The sequence below is a fragment of the Giraffa tippelskirchi genome, chromosome 8 (assembly GCF_054371585.1).
Source record: "Giraffa tippelskirchi isolate mGirTip1 chromosome 8, T2T-mGirTip1v1.2.pri, whole genome shotgun sequence".
NCBI classification, from domain to species: domain Eukaryota; kingdom Metazoa; phylum Chordata; class Mammalia; order Artiodactyla; family Giraffidae; genus Giraffa; species Giraffa tippelskirchi.
The window spans coordinates 28,302,881-28,319,442 of record NC_137282.1 but is presented as its reverse complement, the minus strand read 5'-3'; the positions used below and the strand labels follow the sequence as shown (position 1 = coordinate 28,319,442).

Genomic DNA, 16,562 nt, shown 5'->3' with positions numbered 1-16,562 from the left:
TTTAACCTGATTTCATCTATATAGGAGAATGAACCCCACAACTCACTAAGAATAGCCAGTAGCTTTGGCTCTTAGGAAGCTGATTGCTGCCTTAGAGGACTTATAAATAGTGGTGTAGTGGGGAAACTAAGAAAGTGGAGTTGATCTACCTGTACTAAAGAGATAGACAGAGGAATATAAAAGGAGCTTGGGAAGGAATAGATATAAGGGAAAGAGAGAGTTTTAGCATGGTGGAGAGTATGTGAGCATGCTTGCAGGCTGAGAAGAGTCCATGACACAGAAAGACTGAGTGGGAAAAATAGGCACCCTCTGTAAGATTCACAAACACAGCCTTTTCTAATGGCAGTGCTTTGTTTCAGAGAAAGTGCATTCCCTATTGCTTCAGCCTCTGTCAGAGAGCCAAGCTCAGTATCATCATCTCTACAGATGGGACAAACCTTCCCAAGGTCAAAGAGACTGTTGGTCCGGACTTCCCTGGTGGTCCAGTGGTTAAGAATCCGTCTGCCAATGCAAGGGACATGGGTTTGATCCCTGGTCCAGGAAGATTCCACATGCCTTGGGGCAAATAAGCCCATGGGCCACAACTATAGAGTGGTCCCCTCTCGCCTGTAGCATCTAAAGAAAGTCCATGTGCAGCAATGAAGACCTAGCACAGTCAAAAAAAAAAGGAGAGAGAGAGACTTGGTCCTTATTGGTCCAGATCATGTCCATTACTCTATTCCTCAAGTTCTCTTGCCAACTTTTTTTTTCTATATCTAGAATTCCTAGCCTTGAAGTCTTTTTTTTTTTTTTCTGAAGTTTAAAGAACTGTCTCCAGAACAAAACACAAATATTTGACATGAAGGGGGCAGTATAAAATTAATAGTACTTGTTAGTGGCAATTAGTCTTTTCCATTGGCTGGCAGAACAAGCACTGGAATCAAGGACCGTCTTCGTGAGTAGGAGTGACAAGGTTTGAGACATGAAGCAGGGTTCTGGAAGGGTCAAGGCTGAAAGCCTCGGGAACTCAGCAGCGTCTGGAGCCCAGATGTGTGAAGGGGTAGGCGGAACAGCATGTGCGCCTGTGTGAGGCATCATGGTATACAAAGCAGGCTCTTGCATGCAACATTGGTAGCATAACCTTGGTGCTTTAGTGAACCACAGATACACGTGCACTTTGGCATATATACACATGATAGGTAATTCACACGTTGTGTTTTTCAATCCCCTCTACTTCAGGAAAGGAGATAAAATGGGAATTTGATCTCATAAGAGGTATGTCTGAAACTCTGCAACATATTCTTGCCCTTGGCACAGAAACAACTTGTATATAATCATTTTATGTTCTTCTGAAGCGTGATGAATAATATTACTACAAAATTTGAAAGAAAGAAATCATGATAAAGCAACCACTTCTTATAGGTGCTTTGTTTTAACCTTCATCACATGAAGCATTCTAGCTAGCTTGAAAATGTCAGTTTGTAAATATAGCTAACGTATTCAAAAACCCATTTCGTTGGGTTCAGTGTCAACATTTCTTACTTGGTAGGTGCTCAACTAAGTATTTGTTGAGTGCTTTCCAACATGAATAGAAGCTTAAGACAATTATCTTGATATATTCATGTAGAGCAAGTAAATGGTTTGTTTGCTTGAATTATCTGAATGCCCTCAATCTTTCTCCAATTTTGTTTTTTATGCTTAAGATTCATATGGCACAGCGTAAGTTAGAAAAAGACATCAGGCCATGATGACATGGTAATAAACAGTAATGGTTATAAAGTAGTAGTTTCTCAAGGCTAAAATCAAATCTTTTTAAAGGATGGCTTGACAAACTTTTGCAACTCAGGTTGTTAGCAGAAGAACCCACAAGCTCCATCCTGCCTATCTTGGAATGTTCCTGTGATGGATAAACTTTAGATTATCTTATGTAGAGATAAATAAACTGTTTAAATATCATATTAGCCATTAACTTTACTTTGCTTACACAGGTGCAAATGTATGTGATAACCAGAACTGTTTTTTATTCAAACTGTTGTCCCATTGGTAGAGGGTGTAGCAACCCTATCCTGGGTTTACTCTGAAAAAAGAGCAGTTTAGTTAATCATGAGCCTAGAGTTCTTAAACAGAGGTGATTTCATTGATCATTGCTGGTTTTAATAAGCTTATAAACATAAAAACAGTGACTAATCTGTTTTCTCAGAAGGTATAGTATTCTGAGAGCTAAATAAGAACTGGTTGGCATTCTTTGTTTGTGGCATGAATTCCTATATAAGCCCAGGTGTGAATTCATTATTGAAAGACAAAATGCTAGAACAGGGAGAAATATTGCTTTCTTATTTGTTTACTTTTTTAAAAAGTTTTAATTCGTTTCCATTTTAACATTGCTATTTTCACCCTGTACTTTATATGTTTTAAAATGATTTTTATATTGCATTCATTTCTATTGGTTAATTCTGTCATAAATTTATCTTTATGTTCAAATTCTAGATTTAATCATCAAAAGAATAATTTTAATTAAAAATAATGAACATGCCATTTGAGAATTTGCTTTGTAAGCACTGGGGCTTCCCGGGTAAAGAATCTGCCTGGCAATGCGGGAGACAGGAGTTAGATCCTGGGTGAGGAAGATCCCCTGGAGGAGGAAATGGCAACTCACTCCAGTATTCTTGCCAGGGAAATCCCATAGATAGAGGAGCCTGATAGGCTACAGTCCATGGGATTGCAAAGAGTTGGACATGACCTAGTGACTAAACAACAATAATTACAAACCTCAGTCACATAGACTGAATTATCAGCTTTAAGCCATATGGCTCCTGAATTTCAGATTAGAGCTATGCTACTACTATTTTTCAAACTGTACTACTTTTTCTCCTCATTATTGAACATCTGAACTTAAGAACTTCATTACAAAATATATAAAATATAATTTTAAGGAAAATACTGTCTGATATCTAACATAAAGTATGTATTAACGTACAGCATAATGTCTAATGTACACTTTTCCTCTCATGAGTCTTTCATTCTTATTTAACTTCTTTTTAGAATGGTACACGTACCCTCAACTGTGCTTCCTGACTCCAGAGATGCTGTTTTACTTTCTCCAGATAATGTCAGGCAAACTTCTACTAGGAAATGCTATGGGTATGTGAGGGAGGGGCAGAGAGGGGACCCAGTGGGGATTAAGTGCTTCTCAAACAGCTTGTCCATGACCCTCCTTATCGTTAACTCCACCTTTATCCCCTAGTCTAGAAATGCCTATGTTATCAGTTCCCTCGCCTTTTCAAGATTCTGGGCTGAGTCTTCAGTTTTCTCCATTGCTGCTTTGGATTTTAACTTTCTCAGGTTTCCTAAATCAGTTCCCACTCATTTGCTCTCCAGCTTCCAAACTTTTAAGATTATATCCTTCCCAGAAAAAAAAAAATTAAAAATAACATCTGAACAAAAAAGGTCATGTGTTTGAATAGTCATTTCTTTGATCGCACAGTTTTCTATTTTCTTTGCATTGCTCTGTGAACAGATTTGTGTTTTGGTGCAGGGGCTCCAGTTTCTATCTCAAATGGCCCAGAGGGGCGGGGCAGGTGTTCTGTCTTGTGTCACTAGTTCAAAACCCCAGACCGGTCAAGGTCAGGAATAATCAGAGAAGTTTAGGAGAATCCCAGAGCAGCACAATGTGGGCCTTAGTTTCCATCTGGGACAGTAGGAGAATCCTTGCTCCTGGCCCAGAGGCAACAGCTGCAGCCGGGTAGACATGACTTTGTGACAAGGGGGTGAGACCAAGGGCCTGAGACAGTCCCTACCTCCCCAGCCTGCTGGTTCCCATGGTTTATACTTGGAAAGGACCGTTTCGTAAGTTCTCCTTTGTCCCCAGGGACAAGCTTGGGAAGTAGGTAAGACATGCAACTCAAGGGGCATTGCCGTGGCGCCATCATGGTGAAGGGCAAGGTGCCCGAGCTGAGCCAGGGGCCAGATGGGGTTCGTGTCTGAGATGCAAGGAAACCATGACTCCAGGGAAAGCTGAGCTGAGACTTCTGGAGGTGGTAGTAAAGGTGAGTTTGTTGCCTGGTTCCAGCTATGTTGAGAAAGCAGCACAAGTGGAAGCATGGAATTTCGGCAGAGAATACGAGCAGGACCCCAGGAGAGCAGCAGCCCCTTTCCTCCCCAGAGGGTCCCCGGAATGTCCCCTCTTGGAGGTGCCATCTTTGGGAGGAGAAGATAGTGGTGGTGAGCCTTGAGAATCAAGAACTAGCCTTGATGGAGTCTGAACTTTGAATATTTATCTGAAAGAGACATTTAAAATGAAAGAGACTGTTTCAAAGCAACAGAAACTGTTTTAATCTGAGACTATATCACCTTTAACTAGCAAATTTAAAACTTCCCCTCCAATCAGCAGAAATTGTGGGCTCATAAGAAAGAGCAAATGAGTTATAAAAATTAAAGAAACCACATTTTTTTCCTTAAAATACCTGAGTTGTCAATGTACACGACAAGTCAGGACCGGGCTCCCTCATTGGAATGTTGATTTTATCTGAATTCAGCGAGTGCCACTTCGTTAGATATTTTAAAAATATTTTATGTATTTATTATGTTATGTTGCATCCAGCAGTATGACTGTTTGAATATGAAACTAGAGAGATCTAGAGAATTTCTCCCTGACATGCACTGTAATTGTTGAAACAGATAACAGACACTGCGGGTTTTGTTAGAATACACGATTGTCATTTGGTATTTACTAGAATTGCAAAATCAGCTGGTTAAGGAAAGACAATTGGACTCCCCAAATATCTTGATGTTTACATGTTTGATGGTCATAATACTATGAATGTAAACTGTGGAGAATGACATGAAAAAATTATTGCTTTAAATGCCATTAAATTATTGCTAAGCCCCCCCCAAAACAGTTGAATTCACGTTTCTGTTAGAGCAGGCATGTACTTCCCATTCCTTCTCCTAAAAATACAAGTGTCTAAAACCTTGGTTCTAGATTTGGCGTCAGCACTTTGCTATACTTCTGCCCGAAGCCATTAACACCAGCCTGTGTGGGTGCGCGTGGGTGAATGTGTGCTCGTTCTGCCTAAGGCTTAAGCTTTGGGATAAAGGGTGACCGTGTCGTAGCCCTCCGGGGGCCTCGTGCGGGCCCGGGCGTGAGTTTCGCAGTACAGCTCCCCCTCCACGAAGAAGTAGCCCTTCTGTTTGAGGTTGAGGTTACAGTCGGCGCAAACGAAGCACTCCGGGTGCCGGTATTTGTCCCGCGCCTTCACAACCGCACCCCTGGTGGGGAAAAAGGAGACCCTTGTGAAAACACACACACACAGAGCCAACAACATGACCCAGAGGGAGACAACACTACAGATAAGGCAGGTGTCTCACATTCAGGAAACAATAGCTGTAAACCTGGGCACAGCTGTGGAACTGATGTAGTTGCCAGGGAGAGCCAAGACAACCACAACAAATCTTCACGGGTTTCTCTCCGTTGTTCACGTGTGAATATTTTTCAGATTTTTTTTTTTTTTCAAACAAGTCTTTTTCTTTTTTTTTAGATTAATGATAGGATCTTACTTCATGATCTCTCCCCATTGTTTCTTTGGAAGCAGGAGAGATGATGCAGATAATCCTCTGCAAAGGAATCGGATTGTGACCAAGGTTGTTGTCTATACAACCAAAGTCCCTCTGCTTAAACTGTCTAGCTTGGCAGTCCAGCGTTCACTCTATGGAACACAGAATACATCAAAGGGCAGAGACTGAATTTCCATGGGTGAGTACACTTGCATTTCGACAGTAAACTGTTAAAACAGTTTACTCCAACTTCAGAGCAACAATTGTTGGACTGGCCAAAAAAAATCCTTTTGGGTTTGTCCATTGCGGCATATGGAAAAACCCAAACGAACTTTTTGGCCAACCCAATACTTTGGATAACATCACAACCTGTCGTGTGTTACGAGGTCCTCTCTGCCCCCAGCCCCTGTCCTGTTTGCTTCTCTGTCTCCCAGACCCCTCTGTGCTATAAACGGGCTTATCTCCCTCCCCCGCCCTCCTGGGATGCCTCCTGGGTGACTGGACTGATAGCTCCTCATTGTGAGAGCTAGTGACAAGGGAACAGGGAAAGGGGGTGGAGGACGTGCCCCGATGGGCCAGGAGGTGGAGGGACTGAAATGATCTGGTTCGCCTGAAGATCTGAAACTAGCATGGGTGGCTATTTACACATAAAGCCCCTTAAAATGGAAGCTTTCTGTATGTCTAAAAATCATATTTCAGTATTTGTGCAACTTTAAGAAATTAACTAAGGATAATGTGTTTTTAATGAACAACTGGATGACTGTCATATTTGTTTCCCTGGATTTATACAGAAAAGGAAAAATTCAAAGACTATACATCAACAAAGGGAGGGCTTTTTGAAGTGAAGTCATGATTCTCAGAAATGACTTTTAGGATATACTTTTGGGGCAGTTTCCTTTCATGAGCATATACCTGAAATTACAAGTCAGGATTTCCAGCTCACACTCTATGCTAATTTGGGGGTACACCTAAAGGATTTCTGGTCAAACTGCCCTGAATGTTGTGGACATTTATATTTCAGTTCACTGAATAGAAATTTGTTTTTCGTCAAACTTAAAGTCTCTTCTATCTCTGGATTCTTAAAGTAGAAGGAATAGGGAACTGACGCCAAGATTGATGGTGAATTTGGGGTTGAAAATGAAACTTACACGATGCCACTCCCGCATTTGTCACAGAATGGCATCTTCTGTGTGCTGCCAGCACCGCCGTGGACTTTTGTAACTGGAGCCCTCACACTCCGAGTTCCAGCAGGACGGTCATCTGAAAAACAAAGTGTTTCCATTTATGGCCAGGGAGCAGCTGGCTACGGTTTATACTTTGCTTCTATTTTAAGGTGTGCACTTTAACCTGAGGAATTCTTAGCTGTACCCACAATATCATTTGGAAAGAAGCAGGATTCGTTCACGCATAATTTATTCTGAAACAGGACCTTACAAAACGAAATTAGTTAAAAACCGGTGTTGTTGTAGGGAGCTGTTACAAAATGCCCAAAGGAAAAGAGAACATTTTGCATCTTTCTTTTTTAAATTGTGGTAAAGTATACATAGCATAAAATGGACCATCTTCGCCACTTTAAGTGTATAATTCAGTAGCATTAAGTATGGTCACAATTTTGTGCAGCCGTCACTGACACCTATTTCTAGAAGTTTTTCATCATCTAAAACAGAAACTCTGTAACCAGGAAACATTAACTCTGTATTTTACTCTCCTTCCAGACCCTGGTGACCTCTATTATACTTTCTGTCGCTATGACTGGATTATTCTAAGGTCCTCATAAAAATGGAATCATGCAATATCTGTCCCTATGTCTCTGGCTTATTTCATTTAGCAGAATGTTTTCAAGGTTCATCCATGTTGCAGCATATATCAGAATTGTCATTCTCTTTTAAGGCTGAATAATAGTGTACTTTATGGATATATACCACATTATGTTTTTCCATTCATGTGTGAATAGACATTTAGGTTGTTCCCAACTTTTGGCTGTTGAGAATAATGCTTCTGTGGATGCTGGTGCATAAGTATTGGTTTGAGTCCCTGCTTTCAGTTCTCCTGAGTATACATCTAGGAGTGGAATTGCAGGATCCCAGGGCAATTCTACATTTCACTTTTTGAGGAACCGCCATACTGTTTTTCCCAGTGGCTGCACCATTTCACATTCCCCATCAGCAGTGCACAAGGGTCCCCATTTCTCCACATCCTCACCAACACTTAACTTCCCATTTTTTTTGATAATGGCTGTACTAATGGGGCATTTTGCATTTCTGTGCAACTTCTGAAGGACAGTATATATCTTTTGGACATGGAAAATCATTGATGAGAGTATGAACTCGGAAGATTCCAGGAGTGGGCTGGAGACCCAACTCTGTTTCTTACTGGCTGTGTGGCATTGTGCAAATCTGCCCTCTCTATGCCTCATTTTCTCTTTTGTTAAATAGGGAAAAAAACAGCTCCTATTTCACTGAGTTATTGTGAGGATTAAATAATTACGTGTGTAAAGCAGCTCGGCACAGGATTTGGGACATAGTGAGTGTTAATTCTAGTGTTATCTAAAAAAATTGATGATTATGATACCCTGGGATATGGGGGAGGCTGAGAAATCTTGTAGTATTTTATGATCGATAAGCTGAACTAGCCCTTGACTACTGAGATAGGATTTATCTTTGATGCTCTTTTACCATCAAGTTGGTGGCTACTTAAATACGTTCTGGATGTTCTCTTCCTAAACGAAGCAACACTAAATCCTTTTCATCAAACAGTCATTTGATGACGGATGAAAATCAGTTTTTAGACTCGCATTCCCATCATGCTTGCTGCCCTCCCCTCCCCTGACCCTCGCCATGACCTCTGTCAACAACGTCTCAGCAGACATTGACGGACTGCTCACCAGGGCCATCGTTCACTAGTTCCTGGAGCACCCTGAAGGAGCCCGACTGGCGAGGCTGAGGAGGTTCATTCCGATTGTCGTGGAGCATCCGGTAGACATCCGACTCGGGGGGCACGGAGGCCGTGGGTTCACTGAAAGAGCATGGCGGGCGAGGCCGCGTCAGGAGCGTGTGTATGCGCAGGAAGACACTCGATATCAATAAGCAGTGACCACTATCTTTACAGCAACTCCCGAACAGAGATTCAGTATTCTAAAGCTAATCTCTATTACAGTTAAGTGTAATGTGAATTCACACGGGTTGCCTTAAACATATCATTGATTAACCTGGGGGTCACTTCAGCACTTCTCCATGTGGAAGAATTCCTTTGGAGGCCGACTGAAACGTTGTTAGGAAATAGTAATTTAAAAAATAATGCACGCGTCTGATGTATATATAATTATAATGTGAACAAAATTAACCTTTTAGAAATAAAAGCCCACATACACGTGATAGAAAGTGCATGAGTGAGCCCAGTTTATCTCAGTCATAAAGATGTTAATAAAATTCAGATTCATTTTTGATTTTAAACCAAAAGTATATGGTTTAGTTTTGTTAACTCCGGAATTAAGGCAACATTTTGCCTGCAAATCGAAGAATTCAACTTGTCAGTGTTTGAAAGCACATAATATAGTGACTTTCACATAGAAGTCAGTTGTATAGGCTACTAAATAGCTACATTATAATTCATTTACAAAAATGATAGCTAGATGATAGATATTATTTATTTTAATAAACTGTGTACAAATATATTCATGATGAACAATAAAAAATGCCACAATAAAAATACATGTCAGGCACTGTAATATTTTACTATTTTGTCATTTAATTGCATTATCTAGAAAAGGTAGTTGCTATTTGCACAAATTTTTATTACCTTTATCATATTTGAAAATAATCATCTTACCTATCTGAAGCTCCTTGCAAATGGCTTTGAAATACATTATGCTATTATTATCTCATTGTATTCATCCCAAGGGCTATCTTTGGGATATTGTTACATAGCACTTGTAAGCATTATAATACTTTATAATGTTTCTATAATATTGAAAGAAGTAATAAGGTTTTATCTTCTAATAAATTTTTTTAATTGAAAAGTACTTTGAACAAATATGCATAATAAAGAAGAAATTAGTCAAAATAGAGACCAATGGAAATTAGATATCTACATTAGTAGCTTGAGATATTCACTTACAAACCCTTACTCATGGCAAAAATATTAAATGGAAAAATAATTAACTCTTCCACAAGATGCCATTAGAAGAGACAAAAGGTATCATTTCTTTTAAAACTTCTCTGAACCTCCCATCCCTTCCCCAGTTTTTGATACCCAAAGAAGAAACACAGTATCCCAGATTATAAATCACTTTTGAGAAATACTGTACCAGACATTTGTAAAGTACATTGTAGTTTTTCAAAAGACATGTACATTTCATCCTGCCATGATTTCATTTTATTGCTATCTGTCACATAAAACTCTGCTTGGTTAATTTCTCAATCGCCATTATCACAAGGCCTAGATATCTGCAATAAATCCTTAGAATTTTTTTTTCTTGAAAGCTTTCTTTCGATTAAGACAATGTTACAAGATAGCAGTCAAGTCGACATTGCCCATGTGTTTAGTTAATATGCCCAAGGTTCAGAAAGACTCTTATTACCTCATCGGGGGTGTTTCCCCTAGAGCTGTTGAAACCTGACCCTGAAGTGTTTCCATAATATTGTCATCTGAGTACAACTGCATGGGTGTATTAAATTGAGCATGTACAATCTTCACACCAGGAAGTTCCATTTCCAAAGGAATGTTAGGGGCCATCTTAGCAGCAACTTTCAAGTCACCTGGGCAAATAGTACTAAGAGTACTGACAGAAGAAGGGGTGCTACGTCCACTGCCACCGTCAGCACCGGACGGAGTACTGCATCCACTGTGTTAATGACCACGTCACACAGAAGACGACACAGGAACCAGAAAGTCCAGACAGGAGAACACAGAGAACAAGTACAGAGAGGTTAAAAGTAAGAGGTGAATTAAATCAAATGGAAAAGAAATGTTTATTTCTGGCTAGAATTTGTTTTAGAGAGGGAACACTTTTAAAAATTCACGATTGAAAAAAGTTTCACAGAATTAAAAGGTACTGGTGATACTGCATTTTTTGGCTCTGCGGTACTATAAAATATGCTCTGCTAGGTGAAAGCTTCATGGGAAAAGAGTTGTGTATAAAGGAAGTGGCTCAGGGGGATTGCATTAGCTGGAATCCTTTTACATTTCTGAGCTGCAGTATTTAAAATATTAATGAATGATCCTACACAAATAGTAACATGAATGTGCAGCATGAAGATCCAATCAAATATTTAGGCTAAACATTGCAAAATAAGTATTTTCAGAAATATAGTTGGGCTTAATTCAATAGTAATTGGCAACTTGTAGGTTATGTGGTAAAGATTCTAAGACTTTTTATAAATATTTTGTTACTATTTTAACTTTTTCTATTTAATTCTCTAATTTTGTGAAGACTACACTTTAAGAAATTGTTTGGTGACTTAATATAGGTCCTAGAAATAGCCAATAAATGCTTGTCACCTTGAAATTAATAATTAGAGAGCAAATAAAGTGATCTCAGACTCTTTGGATGCAACTTAGGGCTAAGATATGTATATATATTTCTTTCATACATAGCTATCTCTTGAAAAATTTTGAAAGCACATTATATATTTTCATGCATATTTCTCATTTCCTTTTAAAGTCAAGTTAAAGGAACTTACTAAAACATCAGAAAGGCCAGTCATGCAATTTTAAGTACAACTACAGAAATTTCATATTCTCTATGAATAGAATTCTCTACAGATATGAGGTTAGTTATAACTGACATGCTGATGACTAAAAGTCATTTTTCTACATGCATTTTAAATGCAGCATGACAAATGCATTTTTTGAGAAATGGAATATATTGGTTTTTTTTTGTTTAAAGCACAGCCATTTAAGACAAAGCCCGAGGAAATATTAGTATTGATGTAAGCTTCTATCATGTCTGCAAGTTAGTGTTGCTGTAAACTCAAGGCAGAGAACAGTTTATATGGTGTGTTTATCTCAAAGTCAGTGTTGCCTTAGGGCTCAAGTATGGCCCCTGCCTGCATTTACTCTCTAGGGCTATTAATGTCAACCTCGGGCCCATATAGACAGCAAAAACCCCAAACCCAATATATTGAGGATTGATTTTGTTGGCTTCATCAGTGCTGCAGCCTGGTTAGTCTGGGCAACCCATGTTGCTAAATAAGTTACAAAAAATTTTTGTGTGTGTTGTGTTATCCAATTCGACCTGCACAGACTAAACGAAGCAGATAAATATGAACATGCTCCTTCACTTCCTGGCTGTTGAAAACCTGTTTGAAACTCAGTCACTAAACTGGTTGATCACACACAAAAATATCAAGTGGTTTATTCACCATTTTCATAGACTTAACACTATACTGGTTGCTGAAATTGATTTCAGTTGGTAGAAGAGCAGAAATGAAATTTCACTTAGAGTGCAGTTCAGTCAGGATCATATTGACTTGACCTCAGTATAATGAAGTTTATTAAATTGCAATTTAGGGATTTGAAACACTGAATTTCAATAGTGGGAGACTGGGCTTAAAATAGTGAACCTTTTCCACAAGCATTTTATAACTACTCTGACCTTCCTGTGTGCAGGCATGGTGCTAGATAGTGGAGATGTAAACTATGGTTAATTTGGAACTTACAGATAGAACCTATTTTACAGTTGTAATTAATATTTTTTCCCCTCTTATTAGTGTTCTTATATACATGCCTGTCTGTGTATATAATTTTGTTTAAACAGAGATTGTGTCTTCTATTTCCTACTTTCTTAATCATTCTATTTAAGGGTCCATGTCTATCTATTCACATAGGAAATAAAACCTAAGCAAATGACAATTATCTTTTTATACATTTCTGAAACAATTTTAAATGAGCTCTTGAACTGATGCTTAAAAAATAGTTTTCATGGACTCCAGTCACTGTGGAGACAATCATGGGTCAGCATGACCTATTCCTGTGACTTGGAAAGGTAGATTCTGCTGAAATTTCACAACATTGAGCTATTGACTTGGCAACCTGTAAGGCTGATGATACACTCAATTACTATCATACAACTGGATAGATCATTAGACACAGAACTCATTTCCCTGCTATGTATATGGACTTCTGGGGACATCCTTCTGGAAGCAGCTTGTCCAAAAACCACTAACCAGATTGTATTTTATCACTTGGATCTATAAAATGCCTTGTATGTATTTTTAATGATAGTTTTGGCTTTAAACATTTACATATTTTCATATGAAAACACTGGTCTTTTAATATGAGTCAGTTACGATGAAACCATTAAAAGAACCCTAACTAGTATTAAGACCCAGGGAGATGACTATATTGGTATCTCCAACTTACATCTGATTCAAAAGTTGTTTATTAATGGTGTAGTTATTGCTTGGTAAGTAGCCACTCAAAATTCCACCTTGATGAAGAATTATTTGGTAAGAACAAGAAATTTAGAAGCTAGAGCAAATAATGAGGGGCCACAGGAAGACAGGAAGGATAACAGAAGCATTTTTACAATTTTTTAAGGTTTGTTTACTGGTATCTGTTTTTTAAGCAAATCCTTTCATCTCTGTTTTTCCTCTCCCCTCTTCCAAATTTAGCTAGATTGAAAGGCACCTTACAATGAAAAAATTATGAGTAGCTTGTCATTATCACCATGTTTGAATTAAATGAAAATATAAAAGAAGGGCATTACATACCTGAATCTCTGACTTACCCTGAATTTTGTTGTTAAATGTTATTGGTCTTTAGCAGAAGCAAGATCTGTGTTACTCTAATGTATCATTTTACTCAAGCCTCTTGGAGTGCTATAGCTCATGTTAGTGAGCTTACATTTATGTTACCCTCAAAAGAATGCAAGTATATCTATTTTACTATGCTTCTTTAGGAAGATGTATGTATATATATTTATTCAATAGTAAAAGAGCATTTTAACTTTTAATCCAGTTTTTTTTTGTTATTGAGAGTGGGGTTGGAAAACTGTTGAATGTGGGGAAATAGAGAAGGATGTAGAGGAGAATGAAATATGAAGGAGGAAAAAACTAAAAGAAGCCAAAAAGGATTGTTCAGAATTGCCAGTACGCAGGAGGAATAACAGCTCCTGATTCTTCTTGCTACTCAGGAAGTCTAATTAAGTACACTTGAGATTTTGTTCCTTTATCTAATGAACATTTACTGTCCTAGTCTCATTTCTTGGTAGTAGAGATATAATATGTTTACAGTCTAGTGGGGTCAGATGTCTTTGGTAATCATTGCCTTATTATTAATGGCATCTTTCTCCGGCTCTTTTACTCCATTTCCTCTTTCTGAGTCTGATATCACAAAATTGGCTTACTTTGAGGTCATTTTTTGGCCCTGACTCTAGCTCATGGAAAGGTCTGCACATGGAAATCATATATCAAATGATGACTGACCATCCATGGCAAGCAGCATAAACTCAGATGTCTCCAGGGGCCAGGAGAGTCACACATATATGAAAATGGGCCAGGTGTCATACACTTGGGAGTTAAGGGCATTTTGCCAAGATGGAGAGTAGATGTTCCATCTTAAGGCATTGACCTAAATTCTGTATTTTTAAACAACAGGAGGGTTAAAGAAAACATTGTCTGTGAATTGACTCTACCTATGGACCACCAATTGGGACACCTAATGTAGATCATTGTTCACTGATCCTAGTCTGTTAGGGTTGATCCAGCCTAACCCCCACTTCCTTCCTCTGGGCTGGTTGATGGTCAGAGGAATGGGTTTGAGGTTTCCTGAAGTCACTGTTTCCTGATGTGGCAATACAGGGCGTTCATTTCTTTCCTCGTAGGTTGGAGTTTAATTTCTAGAGATTTGAAAAGGATCATCTGACAGTGATCTGTTTCTCTGACAGACAAGAAGAGATCTTGCTCATTATTATTTCAGTCTATGAACAGTTATCCATGAGGGTTACCCAGTAAATCTCCCTCCCTCCCAACTCTCTCTTTATACTTATTTTCCCCAAGTGGAAAAATTCCAAGTGGCCTCTCCTCCTTTGCAAGTATCCATGTATAGGTGTGTGTGTATGTATGCGTGTTAGTCTCTCAGTTGTGTCCAACTCTGCGACACCACGGACTGTGGCCTGCCAGGCTCCTCTGTCCATGGAATTCTCCAGGCAAGAATATTGGAGTGGGTGGCCATTCCCTTCTCCAGGGGTCTTCCCAATCCAGGGATCGATCCCAGGTCTCCTGCATTGCAGGCAGGTTCTTTACCATCTGAGCCACCAGGGAAGCCACACAAGTATCCATGTGTGAAAGTCTCTCAGTTGTGTCTGACTCTCTGTGACCACATAGACTGCAGCCCACCAGGCTCCTCTGTTCATGGAATTCTCCAGGCCAGAATACTGGATTGGGTAGCCATTCCCTCCTCCAGGGGATTTTTCCAACTCAGGGATTGAACCTAGGTCTCCTGCATTGCAGGCGGATTCATTACCATCTGAGCCATCAGGGAAGACCAAGAATAGTGGGGTGGGTAGCTTATCCCTTCTCCAGGGGATCTTCCCGACCCAGGGACCGAACCCAGGTCTCCTGCATTGCAGGCTGGTTCTTTACCAGCTGAGCCACCAGGAAAGCCGCACAAGTATCCATAAGAATGCAAATTAATTTTTATGTAAGAGCTAGAATGAGTGGGATTACCCAGCGGGCTCTGATGACACAGTGAGAACTAGGTGCTGAGATGGGATGAATGGAATCTGTCAAACACAGAATGCACCAGCCTTTCCACGTTTGCCTTACCCACTTCCTTACTCCTGATCAGGGGCTGGTTTTCATATTTGTTCCTGCTGACTGGGCCACCCTCCCCTGGGACAGGGTATGTCTGCTAACCTCAAAGGTCACTGTGTTCTGGATGGGATTCTCAGAGCAGCAGGGGTATCAGTTATAAATACACACAGCGATTGCATAATATTTCACAGCTCTATAATCTTGTCAATATTTACTCTCAGAAATGGAGGTTAGTTGGCTGCTAGTCTCCGCTAAGTGAATTTGTTTCTTTTGCTTTTGCAGTAAGCTTCAAAAAAGAGAAAAGTCACTCCAAACACCTAAGAGTTACGTATCTTGGTGATTAGTAGGATTTATTAAAGAGGCATGCAGTTCAAACTTCACCATCTGAAAGCTTATGACCTGCTTCGGCCTGGGATTATGAAAGGTTTGGGCCGAACATTGTGCTTGTGTTCAAAGTAGTTCACATCCTGTAAAAACAAAGAGTTAAAAAGCCCCTCAGTGGAGGATTAATAGATATATATATATTTTAGATAAAATTAAATGCACAATTGTACACAAAGGATTATTTATCACCAGATATTGACATGATTAAGAAGGGTGATGATGAAGTCAGAGCGATTTCTTCCTCTCAACCATCTATCCACTAAACGTTCAGGAACTGGCAGACTGGACCCTAGAACCATGTTCTAGATGCTTGTCTTTAAAAGAAAAATCTGATCCGTGCCTTCAGGAAAGTAAAAATCAAACAGCAAGAGCTGGACTTTTGAAAGGAAAAGAAGCCTTACTATCACCATTGAGAACATGGCAGCCAGAAACCAAGTGGAATACTTACTTTTGAGGTGAACTAGGAATGAGCCCCCGCAGCTGCCCGTGAAGCGCATCTTGTATATTGCTGGTTGAATAGAGCCCAATGGGTGAGTTATAGGAAGCGCTCACTACCTGTCTTTTGTCATCAATGTTTGCTGCTGCAACAAAAGGCTGGGCCCTTCTGTTGTGCGCGGCACCAATGGGTTTGAATTCCTGTACAATGGCAGACAAAATACACAAAGCCACAGAATGCACAACAAGGCCATTAGCGCGCAAACCAACAGCATCGCTCGTGTTAATCAAGGCTTCTTTATCCACTACGAGATTAATGGCAGGGTTAAAGCAGGACTACATTTACCATGAACTTCATATGTGTTGTGAACGTCACCATATGTTAAGGTGCAAAGGAACTGATATTATTTGCAGTATAAAATAACGCGAATATTGTACCATTTGTCTGCTCGCTAC

The 16,562-nt window shown here is 39.6% G+C and overlaps 1 protein-coding gene across 4 annotated transcripts in view; it reads right to left on the bottom strand.

The window, feature by feature from the left end:
• Window positions 1-4,287: 4,287 nt before the first annotated feature.
• Window positions 4,288-16,562, bottom strand: part of PDLIM3 (PDZ and LIM domain 3) — a 29,942-nt gene continuing 17,667 nt past the window's right edge. For 2 of the 4 annotated variants that reach the window (XM_081521808.1, XM_081521809.1), the window contains 4 exons: window positions 15,687-15,754; window positions 8,417-8,547; window positions 6,681-6,792; window positions 4,288-5,247 (listed from right to left, as the gene is read on the bottom strand). In XM_081521808.1, coding sequence (XP_081377934.1) covers window positions 5,058-5,247; window positions 6,681-6,792; window positions 8,417-8,547; window positions 15,687-15,754 — 501 coding nt within the window. In that variant the 3' untranslated portion in view covers window positions 4,288-5,057. Of the gene's footprint in view, window positions 5,248-6,680; window positions 6,793-8,416; window positions 8,548-10,111; window positions 10,376-15,686; window positions 15,755-16,119; window positions 16,308-16,562 lie in introns of all 4 variants that reach the window. The other 2 variants (XM_081521805.1, XM_081521806.1) reach the window with 2 other exon arrangements.